At 56.9% G+C, this 12,419-nt stretch overlaps 1 protein-coding gene across 3 annotated transcripts; it reads left to right on the forward strand.

The window, feature by feature from the left end:
- Nucleotides 1-288: 288 nt before the first annotated feature.
- PTMA (prothymosin alpha) lies at nucleotides 289-9,301 on the forward strand. 3 transcript variants are annotated; one of them, XM_069024374.1, is made up of 5 exons: nucleotides 289-433; nucleotides 4,518-4,589; nucleotides 5,260-5,356; nucleotides 7,919-7,992; nucleotides 8,429-9,301. In XM_069024374.1, the coding sequence occupies exons 1-5, from the start codon at nucleotides 389-391 to the stop codon at nucleotides 8,474-8,476; spliced, it is 336 nt and encodes a 111-aa protein (XP_068880475.1). In that variant the 5' UTR covers nucleotides 289-388; the 3' UTR covers nucleotides 8,477-9,301. The 3 variants fall into 3 exon arrangements, with proteins under 3 accessions (XP_068880475.1, XP_068880477.1, XP_068880476.1); XM_069024376.1 differs by having other exon boundaries at nucleotides 5,260-5,350; XM_069024375.1 differs by having other exon boundaries at nucleotides 5,263-5,356.
- Nucleotides 9,302-12,419: the final 3,118 nt, after the last annotated feature.

Here is a 12,419-nt window from a genome sequence, read left to right on the forward strand (position 1 = left end):
CCCCCCTCCCGCCGCCTCACACGGCGGGAGGGGCGGGGCGGAGGCGGCGGGGGCGGAGGTAGTGCGGGGGGGCGTGGCCCTGTTCCCCTCCGCGCCCGCCACGCTGAGACCAGACTCCACTCATCGCCGCAGTGGCGGCGCTCGCCGGCTCCTTTAAGCGGCCGTGCCCCATTGTTTGCGCCGCGGCCAATGGGCGCCCGGCGGCCGCGGCGCGCGCGTCCAATGGGGCGCGGCGCGGGGCAGCGCGCGCGCCGCCCCCCGGCTCTATAAGAAGGCCGGCGGCGCCGCGTGAGTTCCCACTGGCTCGCGCAAAGCCATCTTGGCATTGTTCTGCCCGCCCGCCCGCGCCGCCGCAGCCCCGCGCGACACAGCCCCGCACGCCCCCGCCATGTCCGACGCGGCCGTGGACACCAGCGCCGAGATCTCCGCCAAGGTGAGCGACCCGCCGCCTCGCGCTACGCTCCACGGCTTTCATCCCCCTGTTTTAATTTTTTTTTGCTCGAGCGATTTCTGGCTTTTTTTTTTTTTTTTCTCGTGTGGTTTTTTTTTTTTTTTTTAATTTTTTTGTGCTCCCCGCCCGTCCCGCGTCCTGTTTTCTCCCCTTTTCCCCGCCGTTTCTCGCGTTGAAGTTGGCGGCGCGGCTCGGAGCGGAGCCGGCGCCGCCGCGCTCGCCGTGCGGGGCTGCCAGCGCCGTTCCTTTGTCTACAGCGTGCGGGAAACGTGCTCGCCGCCTTTGCCGGTGCTGCCGAGCCCCGCCGCTCCGCGCCCCGCTCCCTCCCGCCTTTCCCGGGAACAGCAGCTGGCCGTCCCGCTGCGGAGGGGCTCGGGGAGCCGGGGGGGGGACACGCACGGCAGCGCCTCGGCACCCGGCAGCGCTCGCTCATTCACTCCGCGTTGCGGGAGCTTGACAGCCCCGTCAAACTTGTATCCCGCTCGGCCCCGTCCCTGCGGGGGGGTGTGGGGGGAAGCGCTCCGGAACACGCACCGGAGGGTTGGGGGGGGGGGGGGGCGGCAGTGACTGTTTGTGGAGTTGCTGCTGAAAAGCGGGGTGGGCGGGCGGTTGCTATTTCGGAGTTGCACCCGGTTGGTGCGGGAGGGGCGTCTGCTGTGTCGGTGTTACCCCTGGAGTGTGTGTGCGGTGGGGGGGGCAGTTGCTTTTTCGGCTGCCCCCCCGGAAGGAGGGGGGCCATTTGCGGTATAGGAACTGCCCCGAATTGGGGGTTGCTATTTCGGACGTGGGAGGGAGTAAAAGGTGCTCCGGAGCTGTCCCGGGGGGGCTTTTGCTATTTTTGGAGTTACCCCGATGGGGGCACCCCCACAGTGGAGATACCCCCGGTGCGCTGGGGCGGCGGGGCTGAGGGCGCCGGCCCTGGCCCGAGCTCCTTGCAGCGGGATAACTTCAGGAGTCGCTGCTAGAGGTGATGGAAAGCGGTTGGGGAGCGCCGGTACCAGCCGGGAGAGGCTCTCCCGGGAGTCCCCGCTGCGGCTCCCGGCGCACGCCTTTGTCTGCGAGCCGCGGCGGAGCGTCCCCCGGAGGGACTGCGCTCCCCGAGCGGCTGCGGTGCGCCCTGCTGAGCCCGGGGCCGCGGCCGGAAAAGTTGCGGGGGGACCCGGCCCGGGCCGGTGCGTGGGAAGGCGGCGGGGATGTGCCCGGCGGCCTCCTCACCCTGTGCCCAGGCCGGCCCCAGGTCGCGCCGCTCCCGGGGGCAGCCGCGGCTGAAGGGAAAAAAAAACCTGACGGGGAGGAGGGTTTATTAAAAACAACCAACAAAACGCCGTTTCTGGCAGATTTCGATTTCACTTCTGTTTCCCGCTCCCGCAGCCATGCCCCCATCCCGCCTTCCCTGCCTCCGTTCCGGGGCCGCGGCTTGGTCCGCGCCGCCTCCGGCTCTCCCGCTGCCGGGAAGCGGCGAGGCGGGTCGATCCCCATCCTTCCCCCGGGGAACGGGGCCAAGTTTGCCGTTAACCTTCCCCTGCCCTTTACCGCGTGCGGGAAGGGGCCTCGTCTCTGGCTCGCCTTCCTGGGAGCGGACAAGGGTCCGCGCTGCAGGGCGGGCGGAGGCACGCACGGCGGCAAGGTGACCCCCCCACCCCCCCACCCCGAGAAGCGCGGAGGCACCGGGGCCGTTCGCCCTCGTCCCGCCTCACCGTCCGGAGCGCTCCCGGGAGGCGGGGATGGGGGGGAGGGGGTTCCCGCCCCGCCCGGGCGCCGCCCCCGGTCGGTGCCGCGGGGCGCCCACCACGTGCAGGCCTGGGATCCGGAGTCCGCCTCGCCGCCTCCGCCGGGACTACAGTTCCCGGCAGCCCGCGGGGCGCCGCGCTGGCCGCCGGCCAATCAGCGGGGCGCGGAGAGTGGCGCGCAGTTTGAATGGCGGCCGCGCGCGTGGCGGCGTGGGTGAGCCCCCTGCCGGCGGGAGGCGCGGGCTGCGGCGGCGCCTCTGTCGTCCCCGGGTCCTGATTTCACCCCCCCTTTCCACCGGGATCCGCAGGGCCAGGGAGAAGGTAGAGCTTTCGGGGCTGGTGGTGTGTGACTGTACACCGCTGCTATTCTTTCCATAGACAAACAGCCCTGACACACCTATAATTAGAGGCTGTGTCCCAGTCTTGGTGCCAGAGCAGCGCTGCTGCTGCACCAGCCCTTGGTCTGGAGGCTTCTGTGCACATCTGTTTGTGTTGGACTGGGAAAGGAAAAGGGAGAATCTGTGATGCTCTCTGCAACCCCGTTGCTAGCACAAACTTCATAACCTGGCATCGTGATGCTGGTTAAACTGAGAGCATTTTCAGTGATGCAGGAAAGATCAAGGCTGGAGATCTGTCCAGCTAAAATGCCCAAGAATAAGTTGTTCCTTCACTGGGAGAATTGCTTGTATTTTGTGAACAACTCGTTTTAAAAAGAAATGTTGGACAGGGTGAGATGTGGAAATTTTGACTGCTTGACTTGCTCTCTGTTTAACTTGGGAACTGCTTTGTCGCCCTCGTGCTCATGTGCCTGGTGTGAGGCAGCAGCTGTAGCCCAGTGATGCACGAGAGGCCAAATGGTTGTGATCAGTCTCCAGGAAACAGGGCAGTGGAAGCCACTGAGAGTGCTAAACTGTGGTGGAACTGGGCAGTGTGGAGGAGATGGCCTGGGATTTGTGCGTGAGCAGTGAAAGGAGGAGGCAGCTTGTGTGTTTGTTTTAACCCAGAGTCCTGGGTTGGTTTGCATAGGTGAGGTTTGATCAACAGGTATTGTCCCCTCAAAGCTTTCTTCCAGAGAAAGTCTTTTCTCAGTGCACTGGCAGCCTGTGGGTGCCTCTGGAAACAGCATCTGTGTGTTTAAGTAACCTGTTAGTCTAAAATGCCTTTGCTGCCTCCCCTGAGCAGCCTGCAGGGCAGTAGAAACCCTCCCAGAAGGGAGCAGTGATCGCACCCTAGCAGGGCCAGGGCCATGTGTTCCCACGAGGCAGTGGCTCCCGGGAGTGAAAGTGCCCGCTCGCTGTCCGTGGGCGGCACAGCAGCCGCAAAGGGCAGGCAGGGGGGAGGGAGAAGCCACCACAGCGGAGCAGGAGCTTCCAGCAACTTTTAAACACCTCATGGTCGCTGCCGAAGCTGGCTGTGGCTGTGCTGCTGGCCCTGGGGAAGGGCCTCCCTGCTTTCCTTGGCTGGGGTAGTGCTCACTGTGCTGAAGGATCTCGCTCCAGCTGATGGAGGAACAGAAGGGGAGGAGGATGCAAGCAGAGATGCCAGTGTTAAATCCAAGTGTTCTTTATGCGGGAACATAAAGTTGGATCCTTTCAGCCTGTTTGCTGAGTGACTTGGCATGACATTTTGACAGTGATCAATAGCAAAAACACACAAGCTCCCCCTCTGCTTGCGGTGGAGGCTTGAACCGAACTAGCCAGGCACTGCTCTTGGAGCAGTGTAAAAATAGACTTCTTCCCCCACCCCATCCTGTTACACTTTAAGCTGCGAGCTGGATGCTGGAGCCTCCTCTCTGCTGCTGTGAGAAAGACCAGGCGTGTAATATTTGCTGTATGATTTTCCCAGGCAGGGCAGAGACCACAGCCTCTGCTAATGAGTCCCTGGGATTTGTTCCTGCTGTGAAGGTACCAAGCAGCTGTGGATGTCCGCAGCCCCGGGGTGGCAGGGCCCATCCTTTGGATGGGGCTGCCAGCTCTCCATGGCATTGCAGGAGCTTGTGTGGACTGTGCTAAGATGGGCAATCAGCCAGCTCTGCTGCTGTTGAGCATATGCAGGCGGCCAGCTCTGTCTGTTTGGGAGCTCAGAGGTGAAACAGAGCAGTCTCTTTTTTAGATGGCTGCTCTGGCAAGGCTGACTTGGATTGAGATTCGCCCCCATGTTTTCCCGTTCCCAAGGAGGAGCCAGAATGTGGCGACCAAATCGCAGAACAAATCTGTGTGAAGAGAAACCAGCTCCTGCTCTCGCTCTCAAACTGTGTTTTTCACACCTGATCTGCAGCTTCTCTGACCCAGACACCTGGAATCGGGGTGACTTCTCTGCTTTTCTGCTCCTTCCAGGATCTAAAAGAGAAGAAGGAAGTTGTTGAAGAAACAGAAAATGGCAGAGATGCACCGGCCAACGGCAATGCTGTGAGTATGGTTGCAATCTGCTGGGGGAGGTAGTCCTTATGCCAATGCCTTTTTGTTTTCCTCTCTCTTCTTGCTTTTGCTGCAAGTTTGTCTCTAGCCCTGCTGAGAGGGGACCTCTGTAAATGGCAGCACTGAGTGCTGCAGAGCCCTCCAGCCTTTGGCGCTTCATGTTATGCAGACACTCCCAGCCTGTGGGCTGTTGTGTGTGCAGAAGAGAACGGGCTCAGATTCCCTCCCTGACAGCGGTGTGAGGCTGTCCAGTACCACCTCTTCCCTAGGCAGGCATAGAGGAAAAAAATTTTAAAAGCCACTAGGATTTACAATGTTACAACCAGTTGAGCTGGGAAACACATCATGTACACTTAACTGGTTGGTTTTCTAATTTTAACATGCTGGGGGAAAATTGTACCACATTTCAACATGTCATGAAAGCCATTGCAGGTTTTGTCTCAAAGCTGCAGCCCCAAGTTACTGTAGGCTTGATCCTTCGTGCCTGGGCTGTCTGGGTTGTGTGGAGGCAGGCAGGAAGCGGGATGTGCGCCCAGGGCTCCGGTGGGCTGGTGCTTTGCTTTCAGCAGGAAAGGTGGGAACACGCACTTGTGCTGAATGTCTCTTCCACCTTCTCCCTTCCCCAGTGCATTTTTTTTAAGTGATGTTTTGTCTTGCCAAGGAGAACGAGGAAAACGGAGAGCAGGAGGCTGACAATGAAGTAGACGAAGAGGAGGAGGAAGGTGGTGAAGAAGAGGATGAGGAGGAAGAGGGTGATGGTAACTTTGTTTGTTCCCCCCCCCACTCCCATCCCACGGCGGTGTCCTGCTCTGGATACCAGGCTCCCGGGACGCGGAGGCGAGCGGAGAGCAGCATCTCCCCCTCGCGGCTGCGGCCAGGGAGCTCCCGCCAGCCAGGCTCGCTTCTTCCTTGCTTGCCTGAGCCACCGATGCTGGGAGTGAAGTCAGCCTTGAATCCCTTCCAGCAGGTTGAGGGCAGATTCCTTCCTCCCTCCCTCTGGCCAGACGGCATCGTACCGCGGCGCTGAATAAGCGCATTAGCCCTTCCGTGCGAGTAGTAAAATCTGCCCTTGACTCCTGCGAGCACAGCCGCTGCTGCAGACACCAGTGCCGGCCAGTGGGACAGGGACAGCCCTGGGTGGCTGTGGCTTGGCACAGAGGGCAAGTCACCATCCTTGTTCATGGAGCAGCCTGCTGAGAGGCCCATGCAGCCCTCATTCCCAGCCCTTTCCCAGGCTGGATGCCATATGGAAATGAGCAGAGGAACCTGTGGCTCTCCCCTGCTCCTCCAGCTGGAGTAGATAGGCTTGCTTTGAACCTTCTCTGTCTGCAATGTCCCGTGTTTCCCTGCCCTCCTCTGCTTCCTGACCTGACCCAGCCTGGAAGTGGGTTTTGGCAGCAGTGACTAGAAATCCAGCAGTGACTTGCCGAATCACTTCTCACCCTCCCTGCTATTATTTTTTTCCCAAGATCTGCTTGGATGAATAACATTGTTTATTTTTATCGCTTGTTAAGGCTGGGAGAAAACCTTTCTTGTTATGCTGAAATGAACTCAGGGCTCCTGATTATCTGTTACTAGGTTAATCCCCTGTCAATTTTTGGTTTACGTGCTGACCTACTAACCTGATGGCTAGTTTTGGGAGATAGGGACAGGGCTGGAAATTTAATGACCATTAAACCAATGTTTATTCAGAGTGTGAGCTGGGAAAGCCACCTCCTTTGGGGTAGCACTTTCTCACCAGCCTGCTATGCCCTTCAGTAGGAATTGTCTCACTAGGAAGACTGGGAATTGTGACCCTCTTTAACTTGTGGTTTTAACCCCTGGGGACAGATGCAGCACTGCTTTGTGCTGTCCTGAGCCCATTTACCCCCAACCCTACTTTAGGGTGGAAGAGAAGGGGAATACTTGGCTCTCCCCGCTCCTCTTGGGCAGGAGCAGAGAGGATACGTGTGCTTGCAGGCGTGTGTGTGGGGTGGAAGTGTTGCTTGGATACTGCTGTGACAAACCTGGGGAGCTTTGGTCCCGCAGTGCCAGCCCAGCTCTTCCCAGCTCACCAAGTGCAGGCATGATTTGGCATACGGTGCCTGGAGACGCCGATGCCTTGCGGGAATCCGGCACAGGCTCTGACCACTGGCACGGGCTCTGTCTGTGCTTGCTGCCCTCGGGCGATCCCTGCTTGAGAGCTGCACCTGAGCACTGCAGGAGAGAGATTTAAAGGCAGCAAGTCCAGCTTGCATCAGCTTTTTTAGCCAAGACTTGCAGCCAAACTCCCGGAGTTTGACAGCAGAGGAGAGCTTGAGGGTATATTTTCCTCTCGCATCTCTCCATCCCATCTCATTATTTGCTTTGCTTAAAGCAGCTCAAAGAACTAAAAATGCTCCCAATCAGCTTGGCAATGTCACCTGACCTGCTGGCCGGCCCAGTGCATGTGATGGCTGCTGGGGTGTTGATCCATCGCTGGGAGCTAATCTTGGCCCTTCCCGCCGCATGGGCCATGCCACAGCTTGGGCACACGCTGGGAGAGGAGAGGGGAAGGGAGGATGGGCTGACCTTAATCCCCCCGGCTGTCCATACGTGTGGCTCGTGGCAGTGGTTTAAAGCCAGCTTACTGGCCTTAACACTCTCTTAAGTTTTAGTAGGGTCTCCTGTTACACAAGAGACTCGTCTCAGCAGCTGAGAAGCTGTTCTGGGCTTGCCCCTGAGCCCCCAAAAGTGGCCAAAGGTGATTGACTCAGTTGTTCTGATCCACTGGCCTATTTGAGCTCAAAGTGGGTCAAAGCCCAGAGCTCACTGCTCATTCTACTGGCTGGCTGTAAGATAAGTTGGAAGCATTTGTTTGCTGTTCTGATAATTAGAAAGTGTTCTGACTCAGAACTAATGCGTTCTGGCTCTCTTAACTCATTAAAGATGGACTAATAGCTGCGAAGGGAAGCAGAAGTAATCTGGAGTGGTTAGGCAGAGCAGCCACTAGAAAGAGTTTTTTCCTCTCCCTTTTTTTCCCCCCATTTTTACCATGATTTCGGCACTTGTGGTAGGTAGTGGTTTTGCCATCCCATTGTCTGTGTTACAAATGCAGTGTGAACCAGACTTGAGGCTGCCAATCCTTATTTCCCCTTTGGTGGGTCGGGTCAGTGGGGGATGCCCAGAAAGCCAGTGTGTCCTCTGTCACCTCTTGTCCTGAGCAGAGTCTGTGCCACCTGGGGAGATAGGACGTGACATCGCAGTGTGGGGGTGAGCCAGGATTATACCCAGAGGGGAGGTGTGTGGTACTGGAACTCTCCTAGAGGGTCTCACATTTCCTCCCTTTGTCTTCCCTGCAGGTGAGGAAGAGGATGGTGATGATGACGATGAAGCTGAGGGAGCCACAGGCAAACGGGCAGCTGAGGATGATGAGGTAGAAAGAGCAGGCAGCCACACATGTCCCCAGAGGGCTTGGGAGGGGGGAGGGTGTCAGTGGGGCCAGAGGGGCTGGGCTGGGCTTAGCTCTGGGGCTGGAATGCTCTGCCTGTGTGCTCCCCATGTCTCCCCGGGGACACAGCCCAATTCCGTTTATACACTGGCCTGGTTAGGGGGGTGTCTGCTCCTGCTGAGTGAAGCCCTGGCATGCTCATGGCAGACCGAGGTGGGGGCACCCAAGGGGCTCCCTGAGAAGAGAGAGAATTTTGCCTGGGGGGCGGGGGGACAACACCTGTGGTGCTCTGACCTTGCCCCCAAGGCAGGAGAGGGACCCGAAACTCCCCTGCCTCACTCCCTGCCTTGGCGTGACTCTTGCCTGCCCCCAGCAGCTCCACTCCCCATTCCCTGTCCTGATGGCTTTGCTTTCCCCTCAGGATGACGACGTCGATCCCAAGAAGCAGAAAACCGATGAAGATGACTAGGCAGCAAATTTTTTTTTTTTTTTTTTTTTTTTTAAATAAGGAGGAAAACAAACCAACAAAAAGGCCAGCGCGTCCTCTTCACCCTTGGGTCCCCCCTTGGGACTCCTGTTGCAGCCCCCTTTCCCACACACAGCCCCTTCCTCCCCCCTCCGCCGTGGTCATCCTCACCAAGTAGAGTGAACCCCGTCCCCGCCCCCCAGCGCGGCGCTGCCACTCAACGAACATGGAAATGATTCGCCCGTTAGCGGGGAGAGAAAAACCCCCCTTCCCCCACAGACCCCCTCCCCCCAAGCACCAAAACTTCAAGGCCCTGCTTTCTTTCTTAAAAGTACTTTAAAGGAGAATTTGTTTGTATTTTTTATTTACATTTTATATTTTTGTACATATTGTTAGGAGGTCCGCCATTTTTAAGTGATCTCGGATTGACCAAAAGGGGGGCTTTGAAGTGTATATCTCTCTTGTTACCTATCTCTGACTTTACTTGTGGTGTGACCAGGCCCAAACCATTATCTCAAAGGAGAATAAAACAAAACCTTGTAAAAAAAAAAATTAAAAAAAGACAAAAATGCAAAAAAAAAAAAATTTACAATCTTATTCTGAGCATTCCAGTAACTTTTTTTGTGTATGTACTTTAGCTGTACCATAGATCGTGGTTTGTATGAGGTGGCAAGGCCAAAGATAAAAAAGGTTTTCTTTTTTTTTTCTGTCTATGAAGTTGCTGTTTATTTTTATTTTTTCTTTTTTTTTTGGCCTGTTTGATGTATGTGTGAAACAATGTTGTCCAACAATAAACCGGAATTTTATTTTGCTGAGTTGTCCTAACAAGGCTGCCTCCCAACTGCTGCTTTTTGTTTTTAGTTTTCATTTGTTTTAGTTTTTTATTTCTTTCTTTCCCTTCTTTCTCTCCTTTCTTTCTTTGCTTTGGACTTGGGTTGGGAAGACAGAGAGGGGTAGAGGGGTGCAGGGTGTTGATGGGGAGGGTCTGTGGGCCATCCTGTCCCCCTGCTGCTGTGGAGGTAGGGGAGGCAGAGTCTTTCCATGGCTATATTCCTGTGGAGAGCTGCACCGGTGTCCTCAGCATGGCCTCTGCATGATCCTGCATGCTGTGGCTGCCCTTGGCAAGTGGTAGGGATGGGTTAGACTGGGAAACTAGCAGGGATATGGACAGTGAATGTGGGGGGCCTGGGTATGGGCTGCTCAGCAGCTCTCCTGTCTGCAGTCAAATTCATTGGGGATTGTTTGGCTTATGTAGTGGGGAGGAGAAACCTATCCCCAAAATCCTTCCTTGCAGTGTCTGCTGCAGGTGATTGACCCCTGACTGTGGGGTGGGGAGAGCTCAGGCTGCATAAATGCCTTCCCTCCCTTGGGGCTTGTTTAAGCTTTGCTGGCAGTGGGGCAGGAGCGAGTGTCAGCAGGGATTGGAGTCAGCCAGAACTGGTCCTGGGGGGATGCTCCAGACTGCATTGGTCGCCCAGCAACTTCTGGGGTACCAAGCTTAAGGTTTGGTGATGGGACTCTGGGGAGACGTGCTCAGATTTGTCTGTGTGCTCTAACAAAACAGAAATGCTGTAACTTAGCCTAAGCCACTGCTGCTTTGCTGCTAACCTTCCTCTAACTCGTTTTTCCTCCAGGGTTATTGGAGCTTGGAAAAGCTCAGCCTGCTCTGCCAGGTGTGTGGAGTTCGTTTGCAAGAACCTGCTTTGTATCTGTGCTCCCAAACCCTCACCCCAGCTCCGGGGAGTCCCCTTTCTCTTACTGATCCAGGCTGTGCCAAAGCCTCACCAGATGGTCTCGTTTCCTCTTCTCACACTGCAATCCCAGCAGTCAGTGTTCAGATGCTGGGAGATGATTCCTATTTTACATTTTTTTTAAAAAAAGAGGAACCAATGTGCATTTAATGCACTGGGTGCAAGGGTCACAGCACCTCCTGATCCCTGGGACCAGCCAGGTTACTTTGTACTTACACCAGTGGCAAATAAGCTCAAAATCTGGCTTCTTGTCCTTAATTATCCAACTAATCGTGGTGCTGGCTGATAGGTTATCAGATTTACTGCCTTGATTTGCAGGCCCTATACAGCCCTGCCTGGGTGATGGGAGTTTGTAGCAGGGCTGGAGGCAGTGCTAGGTTTGGTTATCCCGTGCTCCCATGGGATGTGACATGGGAGTGGCAAGCGGTGCTGCTGAGTGTCACCATGCTGCTGGGTGGGGCCTTGTCATGTAGTGCTGGGAGTTGTATCCACATCCTTGTGTCCTCACCACGGCTGTCCCATGCCTGGCTCCTGCATCATGATGGGATGGGATCTGATGGGATGGGCGCCAACGGTGCAAGATTCAAGCTGGTACTTGTAGATTTGCAAGGCAAATTATTTAAATAAGCTTCTGCAGCTGCATAGACAAGAGCTGGCTCCAGGTGTCCCTAAATGTGGGGACCCTGCACACAAAGCTGATGTGAGGGCCCAGGAGGTGGAGATTTTGGGGGAGCAGTGGCCTTACTGTCCCCATTGCAGAGAAGGACTTGCCTGCCCTGCAGCCCCCCAAAACCTGGTGGTCTGGGGTCATAGGGTCCATTTTGGTGTGGGGTAAAACTGGAAGCTGCTCCCAGGTGGGCATACTGATGATAGTAGGGCATGGAGCAGCCAGGCCTGTGTGGGTAGGTCAGAGGGACCCCCAGCCCTACAGCTCCTGGTCTGCACCCGGCTCTGTGAGCCCCCGCAGCCACTGCTGATGGAGAGGGCAAACCCCACTCCCTCGTCCCCATGTGCCCTGGTGTTTCTGCACCCCACGTCTACCCTCTCATTGCTTGGTCCCAGTGGCTCTGGCTGCCCCTGCCACCCCGTGACCCCAGGGGTGCTCTGGTGTCGCCAGTGCCAGCAGTGGGGCTGAGGCCAGGCACAGCTCAGTGCATGGACCCTCCCAGGGATCCCAGCCCCAGCCAATCCCCATGTGGCAGCTCAGCCAACCGGCCAATCCTACGCTGCCACCTGGCCCGTCCTGCCTTGTGCTGCCTCCACCAATCACAGCTAAGCAATGCCCTGGTCTGACCAATCATGTGCTGCCACCTGGCACTTCCCCACAGCCAACCACGTGCTGCCACTTGTCTCTGCTGCTGCCTCACCCCTTGCAGCAGCAGCCCACCAATCACAGTGCGAGGGGGACTGTGCTGAACCAATCAGGAGCTGCTGCCTGCCAGCTGTCCCAGCCAATCAGGGGCAGCCACACCCTGTCAGGAGCTATAAAGGCCCTTCAGTGCCAGGGCTGCCCTAGCATTCGGGGTCATCCCAGGGTGGAGGGCTGTGGTCCTTTGGAAAAGGCCCCCACTTGCAGGGTCCCAGAGGGATGTAGATGGAACATGGTGCTTTTTTGGTGCCCAGTGCTACAGGGGCCATTTGAGTGAATCCAAAATCCTACAGGGATTTCTCACCTGGATAATGTCTTGGGACAGGGACCATGAGCAGCAGGTCCTCCAAGCAGGAGAGGGTTTGCAGGAGTCATGCCAGCTGAAGGCGCCTGTGAAGATCTTGGAGATGGCCTCCCTGCGAAGCTGGCCTTGTCCTACCTGCCTCGGGTGTGCAGGAGATGGTCCCAGCCCTGCCTGGAGGCCAGAGCCTGGGCTCTGTGGGGGCTGATGCCACAGGATGGAAGGTGAAGAGCACACAACCATTGTGTGCATTCAAGCATGGAGTGGTGCTGGAGCCCTCACCCAGAGCTGTGTCACAGTGCTGCCCCTTGCCTGCAGACACCACCTGTCATGAGGGATCCGAATCCCACTTGGACTGCTGATCACTGGTCCTGGAGACTGCGGAGACAAGTGGCTGAAGCTGTTCTGAGGTGTGCTGGCTGGCTGCTGACCTCTGAAGATGGGTGAGGTAGCTCCCACATGAAGTATCAGGAGAGCTCGTATGCACTGGGAAGGACTTGGGCTGTGCCAATGTGCTCTGGTGGC

This window comes from Aphelocoma coerulescens, chromosome 9 (assembly GCF_041296385.1).
Source record: "Aphelocoma coerulescens isolate FSJ_1873_10779 chromosome 9, UR_Acoe_1.0, whole genome shotgun sequence".
Classification (NCBI taxonomy): Eukaryota; Metazoa; Chordata; class Aves; order Passeriformes; family Corvidae; genus Aphelocoma; species Aphelocoma coerulescens.

Coding starts and splice junctions, on each gene's coding strand:
- PTMA (XM_069024374.1), top strand. CDS start 389: ATGTCCGACGCGGCCGTGGACACCAGCGCCGAGATCTCCGCCAAG. Junction 4,590..5,259: donor CACCGGCCAACGGCAATGCT/GTGAGTATGGTT, acceptor TGTCTTGCCAAG/GAGAACGAGGAAAACGGAGA. Junction 7,993..8,428: donor GGGCAGCTGAGGATGATGAG/GTAGAAAGAGCA, acceptor CTTTCCCCTCAG/GATGACGACGTCGATCCCAA.